Source organism: Oikopleura dioica, chromosome 1 (assembly GCF_907165135.1).
Source record: "Oikopleura dioica chromosome 1, OKI2018_I68_1.0, whole genome shotgun sequence".
NCBI lineage: Eukaryota > Metazoa > Chordata > Appendicularia > Copelata > Oikopleuridae > Oikopleura > Oikopleura dioica.
This window is the reverse complement of record NC_137291.1, coordinates 10,002,849-10,022,029: the sequence shown is the minus strand read 5'-3', so window position 1 is coordinate 10,022,029 and position 19,181 is coordinate 10,002,849. Positions and strand designations below refer to the sequence as shown.

General features: G+C 41.0%; 3 protein-coding genes across 3 annotated transcripts; 2 read left to right on the top strand and 1 right to left on the bottom strand.

Annotated features, from left to right (window-relative positions):
* The first annotated feature begins 49 nt into the window (after window positions 1-49).
* Window positions 50-1,770, top strand: LOC145695240 (uncharacterized). Its single transcript, XM_081772240.1, has 5 exons — window positions 50-344; window positions 745-915; window positions 956-1,166; window positions 1,213-1,359; window positions 1,410-1,770. Exons 1-5 carry the CDS (start codon window positions 302-304, stop codon window positions 1,618-1,620), a joined length of 783 nt encoding a protein of 260 aa, XP_081628366.1. The 5' UTR covers window positions 50-301; the 3' UTR covers window positions 1,621-1,770.
* Window positions 1,771-1,779: 9 nt separating this feature from the next.
* LOC145695239 (nucleoporin NUP35-like) lies at window positions 1,780-3,310 on the top strand. Its single transcript, XM_081772239.1, has 6 exons — window positions 1,780-2,003; window positions 2,054-2,157; window positions 2,403-2,573; window positions 2,618-2,754; window positions 2,799-2,913; window positions 2,958-3,310. The coding sequence occupies exons 1-6, from the start codon at window positions 1,799-1,801 to the stop codon at window positions 3,039-3,041; spliced, it is 816 nt and encodes a 271-aa protein (XP_081628365.1). The 5' UTR covers window positions 1,780-1,798; the 3' UTR covers window positions 3,042-3,310.
* A 68-nt stretch (window positions 3,311-3,378) lies between these two features.
* Window positions 3,379-10,234, bottom strand: LOC145695241 (cilia- and flagella-associated protein 57-like). Its single transcript, XM_081772241.1, has 14 exons — window positions 10,152-10,234; window positions 9,496-9,655; window positions 7,753-7,869; window positions 7,378-7,524; window positions 7,130-7,264; window positions 6,640-7,049; window positions 6,142-6,565; window positions 5,722-5,978; window positions 5,002-5,675; window positions 4,873-4,958; window positions 4,737-4,833; window positions 4,406-4,552; window positions 4,193-4,360; window positions 3,379-4,149 (listed from the first exon to the last, which is right to left on the bottom strand). Exons 1-14 carry the CDS (start codon window positions 10,198-10,200, stop codon window positions 3,445-3,447), a joined length of 3,576 nt encoding a protein of 1,191 aa, XP_081628367.1. The 5' UTR covers window positions 10,201-10,234; the 3' UTR covers window positions 3,379-3,444.
* Between the last annotated feature and the right edge of the window lie 8,947 nt (window positions 10,235-19,181).

Below are 19,181 nucleotides of genomic sequence, written 5' to 3'. Positions count from 1 at the left end.
CTGGCGCGGGGTTGGCGCAATTTTCGCCGCGCGCGTTCGCTAACTCAATTTTTCAAAAGAGAAAAGCAAAGAAAAGAAAGCAAAGAGGAAAAAACTTCTGAAGTAGAAGAGTCTTTAGAGAATGAGTAGTGTGCACAAACAGAACACGCGAGTAAAGGGCAAACAAGCCCTTGCAACGAAAAGTAGTCCAAACATTCCAGACTAGCATCAGATTGGCCGTCTTTCTGACCAAATATTCGCCAAGTGACGAGGGAAAAATCGCTATCGACCATTTACGAACAGAGTTGAACAGAAAGAATTAATGAAGGCGTACAACAGAAGATGGTTCATTCTAGCGGCCCTGCGTAAGTAATGACCGACTCATAAAGAAATTAAGGGGTTAGGGTCCCATCTTCAGAGGTGATGGGTAAATATTGAATGTTTGACAGGTGTCAAATATTTTAAAGAGGAACGTAAATTTAAAGAGGTTTTGTCGCTTAGCCCATTTGGATATTGAGTACCTTGTAAATCAATTCTTAGGAAAGAACTCTTCTTAAACATCCTTAGATTCAAGAAAAATCCTAAATCGCTAAGAAAAGCCGCACATGCGGCTCTTAAACCCGAATTGGGCTCACCGATTTCCTTCGTTGATATCAATCATTATCAGTATTGTTATTGATAAATCGATAAACAAATTGGAGCTTCAGAATCACTGGCTATAAATCCGTAAAATTGACACTAAAAATCAATAACGATCCTATTTAGTGGCTCTTGCGGGAATCGCTTGTATCTGCACATGTTTGGGCTACGAAGAGGTCTACAAAATGGACATCAAGAGAGGAAATAGCTCAGATGATATTGGAACGAGAACGATTGGTCTTATGAGCGGATCAGATAAATACAGACAAAAAACCTGGATCCACTGGCCCATCAAATGTAATCAAGTTTCTCGTGAATAATTTTTGACCATGTTTAGGTGACCTGAGCATGTGCACCGAAAGTGACCCAGATGCTCTCTATCCGATGCTCTGCTCTTGTACTGGAAATACTAGTATCGATTTTATCATCAACTCGAGTCTTTGGTGGGCCAATCTTTCCATGATTATTTTGGGGTTAGTCTGTGCGGTGTACGCATTTGTCGTTTCGGCGTACAATGCTGCGACAAAGCCTACTGTTGAATATCTAAGGTCAGGATTGATTCAATATCTAAAAAATTTAAATCGCAAATTTTAGTACTCGGGCTGTGGCAGGATCGTTCACCGCTGCCATTATCTTCGAAGTCACCGCTATGGCCCTCACTTTGACACTGTATTTTACCGCTATTCAATACGAAGATCCTTCCTATGAAAGCACCTGTATCTTGCCCGAATTTGGCGGAATGTAAGTCATTTTTTCCCCAAAAAAATCTTGAAGCTTTGAATTATTTTTAGTTCATCATTCTGGGCAAGTTTTGCTCAGGGATACGTCTGCGAGAATGAACAACTGGGCCTGTCGTTTTACATGATTGTCATTTCTATCGCCTTGTTCTTGATCTCACTTTGGTGCAGTTTCATGGCTCAAAGAGGATTCCAAAGCCTCGATCACGAGGCAGAATTTGTCGCTGAAACTGGCGATAAAAAAGAAGACATCATGATGTTCTAGTTTATCGAAAATTTTTTCTCCTGTCCCATTTTTAAATTTACATCTTGTATAACAATGTGCCTTATTTCTATTCTGAAAAAATTCCACTTCCTATTGATTCCTTCTCCGCCTCTTTTTTTGTATAAAAATATAGAAAAACAACGCCCTCAACTCTTTTCATTCAGTAAAATAATTGTTAATGGACTCGAGGACCTCAAGGTTAAATCCACTTGGGACGAGCTTTACTGAAAAGCACTGGGAGCTCTCGGACCCTGGATCAGATACTTCAGAGCTTTTTCAATCCCGACAAAGAACTCCCGTCCGATCTACGCCAGAAATACGAAGGAATAACTTTGCCGGAAGAAAAGGGAAGAATGCGCCTCCTATAGTTGGCCTCAGTCCAGGTTAGAGAAAAGCCTTGATCCAAGGGCACTGATCAACTGACCTTTTTTAGAAAAACTGGACGCAAAATGTGTCGAAAGCACAGCGAGGCTAGAAGATGTTCCGAAAATAGATTTGAACTCGTCGAGGTGCCAAGTCGACCCGTTTTACGAACACGTGAGTATTCAAAAGCCCAAAATTTTCGATAAAAGAACGAAACGAACATAAACGTTTCTTATTGGCCAAAAAGGAACAAAGTTCCATGATTTCTAGAGATTTCTAGAACATCGTTTGTTGATCATTTTTGAAATTCTATCGATCATTTGAAAAATGGCCGACTCGTTGGAACTCTGCATCGCAAAAATTTCCTTGGCTGTAAAAAATTACCCCCGTTTTTAGCTAAAATGATATTCCTTTTTTAGGGAGAAGATGATATCGTTTGGAATCCGAGTTGCGTCACCATCTTTGGGTTCGCTGAGAATATGGTGATGCACATTCTGCGACACTTTTCGAACATCGGCAGAATCACCCGCTACCAGATTCCAAAAGAAGGGACGAATTGGATCTTTGTCCAGTTCGAGAATCATCTTCAGGTAATTCTTCACCTACATTTTGATTGCTTTTACGATTTGTTAAGGCCAAACGGGCGAGGGAGAAGCACGGAGATATAATTTCCGGCTGCATGGTCGGAGTCACTAAATGCTTCGACGAAGAATTCAACAACGCCTCGAATCAAGTTGCATGCAACGATACTTTTATCATGGCTTCAAAGAGGTAGAGAAACTCTATTTCTATCGACCCTTATCCTGTAATTCTAGCTTCGCCGGCAGCTCAGGCGATACGCTGAACTCATCGACGTCCTCTCGATTCTCTGGCATGCGAAATTGCTCCGTTCTCTCTCCCTACAATCAGCGAAAACGCGTCTTAGATCCAGTAAATCGCTTCTATCTAGAAAAAACACTCAACCGTTCTTTTAGCCATTCAACCACGGAGAAGAAGGCGTGCCCACGAAATCCGCGGGCGTGTTCCAACGAGCGCTGGGTTACATATTCAACTGGTGAAGCTTTTCCTCTCTTTTGTTTAATTTATTCTAGTTCCAAATTTGATTCTTCTGTATTTTAAGTTGAACTACTTCCTAACTATGTACATTTCATTCCTGTATTTATTGTCCTATTTTCATTTCCATCTTTACTTCTACCTACTAGCTATTTTTTGTTTATACTGATCTTTCAATTCAAAGTTTTAAGTTTCCGAATTCTGTAAAACCCTTTTTTTCTTGACCAGCGTGTGTCATTTTTTCGAACTCATTCTGTAAAATATACTTCGTTAACTTTAATCCTGACAAAATGAAAACAACTGTCCTTTCTTTTGAGAAGAAAAGACAGTTGGGATTTTGAGTTAAGAAAATATAGTTATGTTTATAAACAAAATATAATATGTACAGGAGAAAAGACAGTCAGATGACTATTCCATTGGAGGCAAGCGAGAACCGGAAGTGGGTCTTCTATCAAGCTCTTTTCGCAGTTTGCTGGTTTCGGCGGAGAGGCGGGCGATTTCAGACTGCTGCAGTTCGATCGTCTTTTCTTTTTCCAAAATAATCGGTTCGACTGTGTCTGGCTCGTCGACCTTCTTTTCTCGTCGCTTGAGAAGCTTGAGTTTCGTCTCCAATTTGCTCGTGTCGGCTCTGGAGATTTTCAGCTCGCGGCGGAGGACGTTGATTTCTTGGAGGAGGACGTTGTTGTCTTGGAGAACCTTCAAGTTTTCCTGTCTGTGCAATTCGTGGTCGCGCTTGAGCTTTTCACGGATCGACTTCAAGTTCTTCTCCAAGTATTCTCGCTGGCGGACGAGCTCGACTTCAGCGTCGAGATCTTGTCCAATTTTCTGGCCCTTTTTGGAAGGCTGGCCAACGGCGAATCGTCCGTACTTTTCGTACATTGTCTTGACGATAGATCGCATCTTCGCGGGCTCTTGGAGTGAATCGACAGCTTCGTGAAGACCGGCGAGGATTCGAGAGTTCAAAGTTCGACAATCTTTGACTCGGAGGCGTTCTTCCTGAAGCTCGATATTGCTGGCGGAGAGTTTCTGCTTCAACTCGCTCAGTTCAAGCTCCAAGTTGGTGTTAGACTTATTAAATCGCTCGAGCTCGGATTCCATCTCATGAATTTGTTCCTAAACAAAAATTAAGAACTTATTAAACACTCTTTTATCTTACCTGTTGTTGACGGATATCATTCTCTCGAGGTTCAATCTGCTTTTTGAGCTCTTTGATCTTGTAGTCCAAGACGAATTTGTACTTCTCCAGTTCTTGGCACTTTTTCTTGAGCTCAATGATCTTCTTTTCCTTTTCTTGGATAGTTTCATCTCGCTCAGTGATCTCGTGCTAGAAATTCGGCTGTAGGTAAAAAATGAGAAGAGTGGCTTTTACCTTGAGTCCAGCAATATCTTTCTGGAGAGAAGCAATGAAGGCTTCGAGCTTTTGGTTGTCGGTCTGGATTGATTTGTAGTCTTCCTGGCCTTGCTCGATTTCCTTCTGGAGATTGGAGAACTTCTTCTTGAGAATGCCAGTTTCTCCCTAAAAATGGTAAGTGAGCACCATAACTTAATTTCTCGAGAGATATAGTCATTCAAGAAAATTGATGACATTTCGGATGAAATGTTTACAAAATACAAACCAGTATTTATAAATATGCTGCATAAACTACGCCACACTAGATGCACCTCGCATCAATAATTCCATCGAATTCTGAAGATTTTACCTTGAGCTTCAAATTAGAGTCGAATTCCTCCTTGAGCCTCGTCTCGTACTTATCTTTGAGGGAAAGAACTTCTTGATCCACATCATTCTCAATTTGTCTAAAACGAGAATAAGCCGACATCTGGGGAAATTTTTACCTGATTTCTTCCTTATGCTCTCGCTGAGCTTGTCGATGCTCGCCCTCCTTCTTTTCAAGATCCCGAGATCGTTCAGCTAGTCGAGCCTGAATATTTTGTAGGTGTATTTTGACAGGGAAAGAAATTTACCTCATAATCTTCCTCAAGCTCATGAATCGCCTGATCGTGTTGCATCTGCAACTCGCGCTCTTTACGAAGGAACATTTCTTCCATTTTGTGTTTTTGGTTTAGTAGTTCTTGATATTTCTCATATTCTTGCATCAGTTTTGAGTTTGCGCTTGCTTCTTGGTCAGATTTCTCCTGCGTATGTTTTTCCTCGGACAGGCGAGTTTGCTCATCGAACCGGGCGATTTCCTTTTCTTTCTCGACCCTGAGGATTTGGTTCTTCGATTTGAGCGACTCCATCTCCTGGATGAACTTTTCGGTGAGCTCCTTGATTTTCTCCGTGTAGTTCAAATCCTTCAGACGGAGCTGGTACTCGTTCTCCATCTTGAGCTCTTCCACTCGAGTTCGCAGCTCGTCGGTGAGCGCTGTTTTCTCCTCGAGATCAGCTCGGGTCACGAGTACTTCTTCGTAAAAGATGGGCGCGTCGTTGGAAGCCTTGACGCGGCCTTCCCGATCGGCAACGGACCAGACCATGACGAGGCCGTCGTCGCCGCCAGTGAAGAGGAGATTCTCTTCCCAATTCATCTGCACCCGTGTGATCGGAGCATCGTGACCAGGAGTCACCACGATCGAAGGGGGAGAGAACAGAGGCAATCGGACGCCGACAACACTGCCGCAGGTGCCTTCTTGGTTTCCACCTTAAAATCAGCAATTGAAATCAAGGAAGAGAGCGGTCAATCTTACCAAGAGCGCAAAGCAAAAGCTTGCCACTTCGCGAAAGCGCGCAACCATTGATAGAAGCAGGCAAATCCACAGTTCGAAGAATTTGGCCTTCCTGGATTTCGCGCAGGGTTCCATCAGAAGCTGAAGCATATGACTTTCCGGTTGGTGAGAACACTGCGGCGGTGTATTGGGTGCCCTTCAAGACTTGCTCGTGGACTCGGGCGCCGGTGGCGACTTCCCATTCGTAGACGGCTCCGTCGGTACCACATGAAATGATTCTGAAAGGGATTTTTTATTCACGAAATAAATACCAGTTACTCAGATTTAGTTGTCGCTGACCTGAAGTTTCTACATAAAAAATAGACATTGAAGTCAAAACTCGTTCAATGAGAAAAATACAAATCTTCTTTAAAATAATTTAAACTTATGGTTTCAACTTACTTTTGATCATCAGCGGACCAAACAACGCTTCTAACTCGTCCATTGTGTCCCTTCATCGCACTGACCTGCTCGAAAGTAACCGAGCTGAAGATTTTGATAATGTTTCCATGCACAGCGGCGAAATAATGACCCCCATTGGAAAAGCTCGCTTCTTTGCACCCCCAGATCTGGAATTCCTTGACAACTCGGAAATCGTCGATAAGAATATTGAGCAATCGAAGCTTGTCGCCGAAGCCAGCAAGGATTTGATGGCCGTTGGGGTGAATGGTGACAGTGTAGACTTCTTCAGAAAAGTCCTTCCAGTATTCAAGCTGGTTGGTTAGGTAATTCCAAATGCGCACAGTCTTGTCAAGCGACGAGGTGGCGACCAGGGGCTTTCTGACAGCAACGGACAATCCGGTAATTGGCCCGGAGTGGAACCCACCTAAATCGCAAGTTAGCAGAAAGCACAGAAAACGAACATGCACGTCGGATTGCATCAGACTTCTTTTTTCTTACCTGAAATGTATTCCAGTACATTGCTTTCTTCACCGATCGTGCTGACATTTGACAAGGAGCCAGTGAAAAGCTGCTTTGTGTCAGTGCCGACAACGTAGGTGTCATCAGTTGGGCAGACTGTAATTTGCACGATGCACTCGCCATTCTTGGACGCGTCGGAAACCAACGGGGTCTGGAGCTTCTTAGCGACCTTCCAGTGGTTATCCAAGCATTCGTAGATGAGCAGGTGTCCCCCACAACTAGCGATCAATCCTCGGTTGTAGCCGCAGACAGCGCCGACCGCGTGCTCGCCTAGAGTAAGAGTCTGCTTGAGCTCGCCTCCGTCCAAAATGTGCACCTGGCCGGACTCGTTTCCAATAACCACTCGGTCTTCACTCAGCCAAGTGTGGGCGGTAAAGGCCTTCAAGAAGCTCGAAAACGTGTTAATTCGCCGTAAACGAGGTCATTGCTGATTCACATCTAATTTTCACGAAAGACATGTTTTTCGAACTGTTCCTGAGGTTGGACCTTGTGGAAGCCCTGCTGCTTGAGTTGCCCTTCGTGAAACTTCACTTGCTTGAGCATGTTCTTGCCTGAAACCGCCATCAAGGTGTTGTCGTTAGGCGAGAAGGTGACCTGGGTGACACTTGCCGCATTTTGTGCAACCGGATTACAGGTCTTTCAAAGGGGTCCGAAAATGATTCATATAAATTTTAAAATGAAGCAATTTTGAAATTCTGTTTTTCCTCTTTTAGAAACTGTTTATATATTTCTGACCCCGTATTCTTGGTTGATGTAAGCAGCTTATTCTTCTCCCAGGTCCAAAGAGAAAGAATCCAATCCGGTGCTGTTGCTTGAGCGGCCAAGTACTTGGAATCGGGAGAAAATGCGACGGAAACGAACTCGCTATTTGATGATTCGGGGCTTTCGAGAGTCAAATAAGGTTATTCTGTCTCTACAAGAGTAGACCGTGCAGTGGCGAACGCGTGATCGGATCAAGTTCTTAGTGAGTTTGCAAGAACTCAACCATTCTTAACCGTGAATCTGATCCTCTTTCCACACGTGCGAAAAAGCTGTCTCAAGGTGACAAAGTTATTAGACTAATAATCCGTGTTACGGTTAATCTTTATTAACTTCGTTTCTGACTCTTCCCTGGTAAGCACTTTTCGCTTTTTAGGAGTATCGGTCATCAAATCATAGATAATTATCTGCGCCTTATCGTCGTGAGTCTTTTCGGACACGGCCAGGTACCTGAAGGAAGGAATTAGTTCTGCCCACAGTTTTCCTCTTTCGTTCGGGGTCTTTTAAGGGGGTTGTAGTCGCTTTTTGCGATTTCGGGTATTTTTGAACAGCCCTCAGCGAAATCTCGGCTAAGGTTGAAGGCTAAAAATTATTTCAGTAGAGGTTGAACCCTGTTCTAAAGTTGCCATCCCAGAAAAAATTTTTTCTCGCCCGCTTAAGGAGCTAGGGTGCTGTATTCACACTCCGACCTCGCAAAATAGTCATTTTGGCCTATTTTCAAACACGTTTTAATTTGTAAAAAACTTGAAAAAAATTTTAACCAAATATATTTTTGAGAAGCTCATTCCTTCGTCCTCAGTTGCCACCCAATGAAATTCAGCAACTCAAAAAAGTCATTATGTAAAACCGTCGGTCAAAAGTCGGGTCTCAAAAATCAAAAAATCTCGAGGGAGGATAAATCAAAATGGACAGAACTTCATTTTTTTCCTGTTTTTAACTGCATGAAAATACTATTTACAAATGATTTATATTATCTCTTGACTTGAAAAAAGACTACATGCACACGAATTTTGGCTCAGCGCGGCGCATCATTGCCACGTGTTGAGATTTAAAATCGATTTTTCGGCACTTTTGATTGGCGGAGAGAAAAAAAAGTAGGGACCTTTTTTGTTTGTCTTTCGTTGGGCTATCAGAATCTGAAAAGAAAATTCGAAAATTCCGACTTTCGCCGAACCGACTACAACCCCCTTAAAGGATACTGGTTTCTTTTTAGTGATCGCATGAATTTTGAAGTAGGGTACTGCTGATTATGATTTTACAAGAAAAGGTCAAACTTTGATTTTATTCAATTTGTCAAATCAAGAAAGCTGCCATCGATTAACCCGATAATTTCTCTGACAGTTAAAAACCTGAGTCATTTTCTTAGAAAACAACCTATTAATTTCAATCAGGAATAAGTTATTCCGAATAACCTTCTACCCGAGCTCCATAAGGGCGTAAACGAGCAATAACTGAACAGCGCGAATCTTATTAGAACTTGGAGGACTTTTTCGAAATTGAAAATTACTCTTTGGAATTTGTCGTCGCGCCCGCCTCTCGGAACTATTCAAACTCCAGACTTTTCATAATACACAAGGAATATGAAAATCTGGCGGCGTGAACAAAAAGGGGCTGATTGAAAGAATATGGTACACGGTACCTTAGAAGGCACTTTTAAGGGGGTGGTGGTCGAGAATTCGACCCGGATTTTCATAAACTTCCAATAATTCCTTTAGTCGAGCAATTCTTTTTTTTCGAATGGATAGATAATGGTTAAATAAGTCAGTATTAACGAAATATAAGGCTTCCCCCAAGTTAAAACCGATTATTTCGGCCGAAACATTCACAGGGCGAAGCAAAAATCCGCAGATTTCACTTTTTGGGGGTACTTTGAGCAATTTTTTTGCAAATTTTTTCAAGAAATTTTTTTATAACTCCACGCGCCCACATCCGCTTAACCTTTATCTTTTGAAAAACTAAAAGAAAATTCTAGTATCTGAGGCGGTTTTTGCTCAATCTTGGTTTAAATGAACCCAATTCTCGACCACCACCCCCTTAAAAAGAAAAAGGGGATGAGTCAAATTATTGCAAATTTACCTGTTGTTTGGCGAGAGGGCGACGGAAGTGATCTTCTGGCAGATTTCAGATCCAGGAACAAATTTCATCGTCTTCTGCTCCAAGTTGAGCCTGGCAATTTGGTTTCCAGCTGCAAAAAGGATCGTCTGCTCATCGGAAAAGCGCAATCCGCCGGGCACCTAGCGACCGGTGAATATTCAACCAACACGTGACCACATTCAACAAAAGCTGACAGTTTTAGCGACTAAAGGTCAACTAAACCTGCCACTTCCGCAAAAGTCACGTTTATGGAAATTCAAAGACGGATAATCAGTAGACATAAAGTTGTACGACTTTAGCCGCTCCTTAACGAGAAAAAGCCGCTTGCGGCTTTCAAACACAGAGCATGAGACGATATTCTCTCTAAAAGCCGTAGAATTTATCGACTTATGAAAGCAGCAAAGGGCTTTTTATTAGACAATATCTCGCCTTTTTTGGCAATTTATTTTTATTTGGAAAGGAAAATTCCTAATTGACCGAAACATGTTCTACGAAAAGTATTCCTGACGCTCACTAGCGGTGTATATTCTCTTACTGGATATCCGACTTGAATATCCGCACATTCCTTTTTATGTGTTTGCCACCCTCCGTGTCTATTTTCCATGTAAGGATGAAAAAGCTAACAATTCACCGTTCCTGAGGCCGGTAGCCGAAGCCGAATTGGGGAGAGGCGACCGCAAGGGACATTCCGCCAGCCTAAATTGGACAGTTACGATAAATAAAGAAGCGATCCTATGCATTTTCGTTGAGCGCTAGAATAGAACATAGCGGTAGAATTCGACGATTTTTGTCAGCAATGTGAGCCTAGTCATTCAACCAATGCTCGGAATATTTCAAAACGCATTTTTCGTTTGCGAATTTTCGCATTTCTTGCTGTCTTTTCCGCGTCTTTTTATTTCATTCTGATTTAGTGTTCAACAAAAATTCTAGTAACAAAAGAATGGTCTTCTAAAAGTCACAAAATAGCTCCTTCTTACCTGCTGATTATCTTATCACTGACAATTTTTCGCGCTTGAAGAATAACAAGAGCTCGACGTTCTAGAAAATCTCTTCACTAAAATCCAAAAATTATCAAAGTTCCATCCTTATGGTTTTTCTTTCAGGACGATTTTTTTTGGAATTGTGAGTCACGCAGATCAGCGCTCTTAGCAACCGGGCGTTGCTAAGGGAGTATGGATGGATAGTAATCTGAAATAATGCATTTAGGACTTTCTATTATTTCTATTTTCTTTAAAAATTTTCTGAGAAAAAACACTGGGTGGGTCCTAAAAGCATCGGCGTACCGCATTTAGAAAGTATCTTTATCAACTTCACCTTTTGCGTCACCCGATCAACTTCAGACACGCCTCGGATTTATGCAAGCCCGGTACCAATTGACCCAAATCGTAAACTAAGAAAAAAGAATAAGATAATGTATTTCTTTCTCGACGGGATGCGATAAGCCCTATCGATTGCACCCTTATCAGTATTGAAAATACTCTTTCGTTTTTTTTCTTTAAGGGTACTACCGTCGATTTTCCCAATGACCGGTTATGCTAAATTTTTCATCGGAAATGAATTCCTCATAAAATTTTGACCAAAAAAGGTCCGAACGTTTCATTCATAACGTCAAGCGTTTTCATAATAATTAGAGTTTTAATTGATTTCTGTACTAGAAAGCATTTTTTTCCGAAAAAATTTTTGGTGTCCGATTCTTTCAAATAAGGGCTCGTTTTGAAGCTCAGAACAAGATGAGGATTATGGTGAGTTCATTAATTCTTGAACTAAGATATTTTAGCTTCTAGAGACAAAAATGCGTCGCCAAATTTTGAAAAATGCTCAATTTTGGCAAAATCATAGAGACACAATTTTCAAAAAATTAATTTTGGTATTTTTCCTTTTTCAATCAAGAAAACCTTCTGTCATTTTTAAGATGAAAGTTCAATTTACACATAAAAAATAAAATCAGGCTGAGTTTTCTAGCTACTTTTCGAGCTATTTCGCCGTTTATTCAGTCTATTTTTGCAACAATGATATTTTTAAGCTACTTTTAAGTAGAAATTAGCCGACTTTTCATTGAGCAATTCAAAAACGCCTCTGACAGATTAAAGATCTAAGATAGTTTAACTTTTAGAGGCCATATGATACCCGCTATCCATGCCATGTTAAGGGTTATTCAAGGTTAAAGCTTGGGAAATCGAAGGTAGTACCCTTAAGCTTTCTTTCGGTAAAATTTACAAAATACACTCTGATTTCGAAAATCAATGATAAAAATTGCTAAATCCATGGGAAAGGGAAAAGCTCAGTAATTAGTTATCGTTTCGGCTGGATCCAAATAAAGATACAGGGAAAGTACTTCAAGTCGCTAGTTTTCGCTAATTTTCCGTAATTCCTCCCATCAGCGTGACGCCTATCAACCTCCTTTGCGGCGCTCTCGCCTCCGGGCGTATAAAACTTGGCTGAAAAATGAAATTCCAAAGTAAAAATCATGTCTTCTGAGCTGAAAACAATCATTTTAGTCGTCGCCTTCGCCAAATGCCTCGTTTTTCTTCTGCTTTTTCTTGGACTGGGTATTTTTGCTCGAAACTGTCTCCGTACGAACTCTTCCATTCTTATCTTCACATCACTGACCTTTCTTGAGCTGATTATGCTCTTTCTGTCTACATCGCTGATGATCTTCTGGCTCAAGGTCCCTGCACAGCGGCTCCTCCGTCTCGTAAGCCTCATTTCCACGGTTAATCTTTTTCTCTTCGGCTTATTGATGTTTGCTGGACTCTTCTACATTCTCATCCTTTTGTGCAAGATTCTCCTGGACGATCGTGAGGAAGACGAAGGTTTCAACGAAGAAAGGACGGACGAGAAGAACTTCAAACTTGCGATTCGATTAATTCCGGTCGTAATTTTCTTATCAGCCCTGTTATCGGTACTCGATATGGTTGTCCTAATGCAAATTTCGACAGATATCAGTCCTCACGTTTTCATCTCGTTTTCCTGATTTAATACTCGCTCATTATGAAATAAATTTCTTTATCTGGGATCATTATCGTTTTTAAGGGGGTAGAAACAGCTTTCTCGATTTTGGACTGTAGCTATATAAAAGAAAGAATAAGATTTATTTATGTTAACGGAAATTCCTCATAAATGCTCCTAGAAAAGTGATTGAGGTTTACAAAACTGTTAATGAAATTTAATTAACTATCAGGTGACTCGAGATATTCGTGTTTGAAAAGTGGCAAAAATCGAGAATTTCGGAGAGATAAGTTGTTTCTGAGCCCGCTTACTCGAAAAATTGTTGACTAAAACAAATTTCGTTGGAGATGTTCCTAGATCTAAGATGTATCTATCTAAACCTGAGGAGAAAGTTGGAAAATGTAAGATTCTCTTGTCTGTAGCGCCGGTCAAAAATCGCCTTTTTCGGAAAAAAGCTGTTTCTACCCCCTTAAGGGGCAAGTAGAGGTCCCTCATAAAAATTACTCTTAGATGCGTTTTTATCAGGGTTTTAAGGGGTCCTCCCCCGGAATTTCAAATCTTAATAACGGGTCCCTTTGTCGCATATTCAGATTCCTCGTTATCTGAGGATCATTTTTATGTATTATAGTACCCCCTAACAAACATCTTAACCCGAAATTTTGGCCTTCGAAAATTGCAAAAATGCATGTAAATTGTACTTAGTGTGAAAATCGTATTTGTTTCGACTTTTCAATGTCATCGAAAATAGACAAATAAGGGGTCTATAGAAAGCTTAGAATGTACTGATTAAGAATATAATGACCGCACAAAATTTTTCGGCCGTTATTTGCCGCTAGAGAGCAATTTAATGCCGAAAATTGGCATAAATGGACTTGAAAAGTTTTTCATGGGAAAAAAATTTTATAACTTGATTAATCATGCTAAAGCTACTTGCAACTGTAGATTAGCGTCCATTCTTCTTGATCCTGTAGTTTTAAGAGCAAAGCAAAAGCCCAATAAAAAGTTATTTCGCGTTGAAAATACCCCTAAAAGGCGTTTTTCAAAAATTCGAATTTTTCAAGAGCCCCTGAGTGCATGTTTGACATTTCAAAATGAGCTAAAGCTACTTGCGAATTGCAATGAAGGTATAAACTTCTATATGCAATTTGAATTATATTAATCCATAAGGCCAAACGAAAGTTATTTCAAGTGAAAGTTGCCGATTCCGGGGGAGGATCCCTTAAATCTTTTCTCGTAAGATAGCTCTAAGACGGTCTCCTTGAACTTTTCCTAAGAAGTCGGAAGAGGGTTACGCAAGATATGAAAAATAACACCTCGGGACAAAGAAGGTACTAGGCAGTAAGTAGGCTCTTGCTCGGCTAAATAATACTAACTCGTAATTTCCGAGTTGATCTTTGCCGAGCACAAGGGCGACTCGTGTGTGATCGGGCAGCTGTGGTGACACTATCGACAGGGCCGAACGTATCACTTATGTGTCACTGGGGAGAAGGTGTCACTTTAATCCGATCTGGCGGTGTCCGCCAAAACCAGAAAAACAGACAACCACACAGCTAGAACTGTCAATTGCCAATGTGCCTGAGCAAGCCGATCAAACCCGTCAAGTTCCACTAAATTTAACTAGCTTCCCTTCAATTTCAAAAGAGTGTTTTCTTCGATAGGACCTCAAGAAAAATAAGATCCTTCAAAATCCGAACTTTTGTCCCTCCGCATCTCATGGATATTATTCGTATAAACTTTACTACGCAGCTGCCAAGAAAGGCCAAGAAAGATAATAAAATAAACATTTAAAATCGACTCCTATTCTCTGTGTTTCTATGAAAATATCACTTGTTCAATTTATTTAAAAAGGTCATAAGGGTGTTCCGTCTTTATGCTCATTCTGATGACACGTGACAGCATACCGGTTGAACAAAACACCACCGCGCGAAGAAAAAAACAGCTCAACTTATAATTATCTAGAGCCCGTTACAAAAGTGCAAACTCAAGTGCCGTAATTTGCTGCCGTTAAGTTCGCTCAAGTTGCAGAGCTTTGGCAGATTTGAATTTTCAGAAGTTCAACTTCTTCCGTGAAATTCGGTCCATCTTGCATCTTGAGCCTTAAATAGGTAGCCTAGAGGAAATTAGTGATTTGGAAGCAAGGTTTTGTCAATCCTGCGTGTCTTTGAAACATTTTTTTCTTTGCTTTTTCTGAGTGATGCTGTGTTCAAAATACAAATCTGGACTGCGCGATACGAGCTGCGCACCTCTTTTCTACATCCACCCACTTCCGGACCAGGGAATCCGACCGTTTTTCGCAGAAATCTTTATCACTCTTGCGAAATACTCTGATTTTAACTCTCATAGAGATTCATCCTTTTTACCCTGCGAAAAATCTGAACAATGATTTAACCTGACTTAACATTGGGCGTTGCTCGCTTTCCGCCTTTTTTGTTACAGGTGCGTAATTAGCTTTGAGGTACGTATTTCTGCTGCCTGAGCGAATCTGGAAGGGCTCTAATGAACAGACTTAGCCACCGACCAGGCGTGTATAGCGCATTAGTAATCGGCTCGGGGAAAATACAGGTTTAGAACTACTCAGCTTTCTAAGAGACTGCAAACAATCACGGTCATCTTTGGGCTTCTTCCAAGTCAAGGGCAAACGGCTGTCAAGAGCAAACGGCCTTGTTGGTTGTCTACCTGAAACCATTTTTGAATTATGCAAAAAGACACGTTTTGGCACTCTATAATGCCGACCAAAAATTCAACAAACGATCGACCCAGATTTTCAGGAAAGAGGTTAATGTACTTACTGCTACTTAAAATAATCCTCAACTTATCCGCAAATCTTCATGTTTTAAACACAAACCGCCGCAGCCTCCATTTTTTCGAAATTGAAATCTTCCATAAAGAATACAGTTGTAAAATCTTCTGTTGAGCCCCTCTAAAACTTACCTTAGGTAGATTTACAACAGACTCTCCTCGTAGTCTGGATCCGAAGCGGATAATGAACAAGATAAGAAGAAACTCACTTCGCCGCCGCCCAGGATTTGAAGAAGGTATTGAATTCGCCATTTGCGTGGCTTAGTTTTAAACGCACATAATATCACCCTCCAACAGATACTGTTACTTCTCCAATTAAGAAGGAACACATTCTGGAGAGGGTATCAAAGCGGTCACGTGGGGTGTGAGCGAGATTTCAGAATTGATGTCGAGTGGCCCGCACGTCAAGGAGCCAATTTGGGAAGGTTGGTTTTTTCATCTCCGCCGGAATGTGCTTGTGGCTGCTAGGTCACGTGAAGATCCTTCTCTTGGAATGTCGATGAATTTTCTCCGAAGCTCCCCAAAACACTTTATTTGTTTGTAGAAATAGATGAAGATATCTTAATTATGTGTCTCAAATGTGTCTCAAATGTACAATAATGAATAAATATATAAAAGATTATGTACAAAAAAGACTTATGGTTAGTACCATGTGAGTATTTAGAAAGACGAACCAGTCGACCTTCGGAACAAGAAACTGTCCGCCCTAGAAAAGAGTGATCTCCTCTTAAATCATCGGAAGCGCGGAAACTGCACTATGTCCTGCACGGTCATAAAGGGTGGAGGGATTATGCGAATCCACGCAGCGCAGTGGGGGATTCTTCTTGCAATTCCATAATTCAGAGCTTTGATCATCGCGGATGTCCACCTCACCAGTTCCACCACTCTTTACTGTATTCCAACTTTCCCTGCATTAAATTTTCAAGCGTCTCAGGGAACATACTTTGTTCATGAATGCAACAAAACAAATTGCTTGTGGATGGAGACGGTGAATCATTCATAAATTGTCCTGAAAAGACTGCCAGACGGGCGGATTTCCCAATCAACCGTTGTTCGTAGTTCCCCTCTACTGTCCCGCTCAAAATCCTCATCTGGAATTTAACAGTGTTGTCTAAATTCGACGACGTGAATTTCCAACGATGAGTACATTTTCTGCAAAGTTGACACTTTTAATTTTACGAGGGAGCGTCTAAGGGGATGAAGAAAATTTTCTATTTTTGAATTCGGCAACGAGACGCAACGCACTCCTGATCTTGGAGCTTTTCCGAGGGCCACCTGTTGTTGGCTAAACGTAACGGTGCGCGAGAACGAGTTAATATACAGAAAAAAACGCGGGTTTGAGTCACTCGGAAAGCTGTTCAAATAAATTCTAGGGTGCTTGTCGCTAGAATTCATTGAACTTTCAATTTAATGCAAAAGAACTACAGTAGTTGATTATTGAAGCAAAAGTAACATCTACTGTATGAATTATCGAGCATCTGTGTTCATAAAGAACCTGGACGGAGGTACTTTTGCTTGGGTTCAAAGTATGCATGATGCTTTCAAATAAAAAATTCTACGAGAAAGCGGAAAGTCACGTGAATTCCTTAATCAGGCGTTGAAATCATCGAGGGATGTTCTCATTGACGGGATCGACGATCGTTCTATCTTACTGCATACACCAATGGAAGCTGAGTAATAATTTAGTGGGTTCATATGCTCTTAGTCTGAATATACCGTGGCTGGAAAGTTCTTCTTTTCTTCTAAAGAATTAATCTATCAGAACATCTTGTAGTCTAAGCCTTAGACTCTAAGGGTCAAAAACATCCTTTTTTTGGCTTGTGTCGATACTGTATTGTGCTTGGGATAGTCTTCTAAATGGGCGAAAGTTTGTCAGGATTGTCATGTTTAACTTGACGGAAAACTTGGCCGGAGCGATTTTGAACTTTGATACATGCATATCTATTTCTTTGCAAAATGCCTTTTCTTCTGAGAGTTTTATTGTCGATTTTATGAAGAAATTATTCCGATTAGAAGCCGTTGTTAATCAAATATGGGGAGAAATGACGCTATTTTTGAACTGGCAGGGGGAAAATAAGCAATTATCCGGCCACTAGAGTCTAAGAGGATGGTTTTGCCAGTTTTGCTCATAAATCTGTGGCGCATAAAATATGCATCGGCTGAGAAGTATAAAGCTGACTTATCTTTTCCTTGCTCGAACTAGTAGCTATAAAACTCGACCCAGTGAAATCAAAAACGACAAAAACACAAAGTTACAAAGCAAAGTAAAATTGAATGTTGGAAATGCTCAAGTTCTGTTTATTTTTTCTGCTCACACCTGGCTATGGCTACGCACCGACGTTTGACCGAAACGTTTTTGACTTTCTGAGGCCACAAAATTCTCTTCGAGAGCCGATGAAAACTTTCAATTTTCGATTGGGAGCTGCAGAAGATCAGAGAAAACCGTACTTTTCTGTTTACAAGAGAAATTTTTAAATAAAATTCAATCTTTAATTTAAAAATGCAGTCATCTTTGGATTTTATCTGCCTGTAATTAGTCCATCTCGAGCTGCATCCGATATCCTAGAATTGGAAAGGCGAGAATCGTGAAAACACGCGAGGTAGTCTCTCTTTAGAATCTCCCTGTTTTTATCGTAAAAGCGTTGATTTGACAACTGGCCATGCTTCCTGCTTTCTTGCGCGACTTTGATACCATCTTCTTCTTGTGAAGAGCCCCTTCTCTTATCACGTGCAAAAAGAAAGACCTAACGAAACCTTTTTTGATCCTATTAATTGCCCTCTTCAGAATTTCATAATATCTTCTCTGGAGAATTCATCCTTGTTTGACCCGTCTGGGATAGCAGAATATTATTCAAGAAGGAAAGGAAAAGAAACCAAGAGCCGCAGATGAGGTTGATCAAGGTTTTTTTTTATTTATAAGAGTACACGGTGACTTTGAACTTCTACTGCAATTCTGTAGATAATGAGTCAGAGGTTCTGCTCAAAGAAAAAACTGCTTCTTATCAGTTCAATTGAGGATGTTAATTATAACCACGTATTCAATTCGCCCCGCTTTCACAACGAAAAACGATGCGAAAATAAGCCGGTATTAAATCATCACTCTTGCTTTGATATAAATACGATGCATTCTAAAAGCGCCATGCAGGCTTTCTTTTTGCACATTTGCTGGAGCGTTCTTTTTCTGAAAGAGTTGGCGACCACTTCGGATGCCACCAGGGATGTACATTTTCTAAAATTTTCGACTGCGATGCGGTGCGAACTGCGATTTTTTTTCGAGGATTTTCTGCGGTGCGAACTGCGAGATCCAAAATTTTCTCTTCGCAGTGCGCCGCAGACTGCGATTTTCTGCGAACAGCGGAAAAATACAAAACTGCGGAAAATTCTGCGATTTTCTGCGAAACTGCGGAACATAAGCAGAAACTGCGGAGAATTCTGCGATTTTTTCATGGAAAAGTGCGAAATTTTTGCGATATGCGACTCTAGTGGGTGGTCATACTTATGACGTCTTTCGGACCGTCTCAGCCCCGTTCCATGATTTTTAAACTAACGGGCTTGACGGCCCTTCGGGCCGTCTCAGCCCCTTCCATGATTTTTAAGTTTAAGGGGCTTGACAAAGGCTTTGAACTATGAGTTGATCAATCTCAGTTCTGTCCCCAACCCACTCTCACCCATCATTCAAAAAATTCAAATTATCACTGTTTCTAGCTCAATTATGGTTTTGATTTAAAGTTTTGTCAAGTAGGGCGAAAGACGACTTTGACAGACGGAGACCACTCGTTTGACGCCTTATTTTTCGTATTTTCCAGTTACTCACAAGAGAAAAACTTGAAAAAATTGCTGGAAAATTACCGCAGAATTCGCAGTCTGCGAACTGCGAGATTAATCAAAAACTGCGGAAAATGACTGTGGAAAAATCGCAG

Bases quoted from the DNA above. Each gene is read 5' to 3' on its own strand.
- LOC145695240 (XM_081772240.1), top strand. From the start codon at position 302: ATGAAGGCGTACAACAGAAGATGGTTCATTCTAGCGGCCCTGC. The intron at 345-744 runs GTAAGTAATGAC...GATCCTATTTAG, and splicing joins GTTCATTCTAGCGGCCCTGC to TGGCTCTTGCGGGAATCGCT. The intron at 1,167-1,212 runs GTCAGGATTGAT...CGCAAATTTTAG, and splicing joins CCTACTGTTGAATATCTAAG to TACTCGGGCTGTGGCAGGAT.
- LOC145695239 (XM_081772239.1), top strand. From the start codon at position 1,799: ATGGACTCGAGGACCTCAAGGTTAAATCCACTTGGGACGAGCTTTACT. The intron at 2,574-2,617 runs GTAATTCTTCAC...CGATTTGTTAAG, and splicing joins AGTTCGAGAATCATCTTCAG to GCCAAACGGGCGAGGGAGAA. The intron at 2,755-2,798 runs GTAGAGAAACTC...CTGTAATTCTAG, and splicing joins TTTATCATGGCTTCAAAGAG to CTTCGCCGGCAGCTCAGGCG.
- LOC145695241 (XM_081772241.1), bottom strand. From the start codon at position 10,200: ATGTCCCTTGCGGTCGCCTCTCCCCAATTCGGCTTCGGCTACCGGCCT. The intron at 5,979-6,141 runs GTAAGTTGAAAC...AATCCCTTTCAG, and splicing joins TGGTCCGCTGATGATCAAAA to AATCATTTCATGTGGTACCG. The intron at 4,959-5,001 runs GTAAATTTCTTT...CAAAATATTCAG, and splicing joins AGCTTGAGGAAGATTATGAG to GCTCGACTAGCTGAACGATC.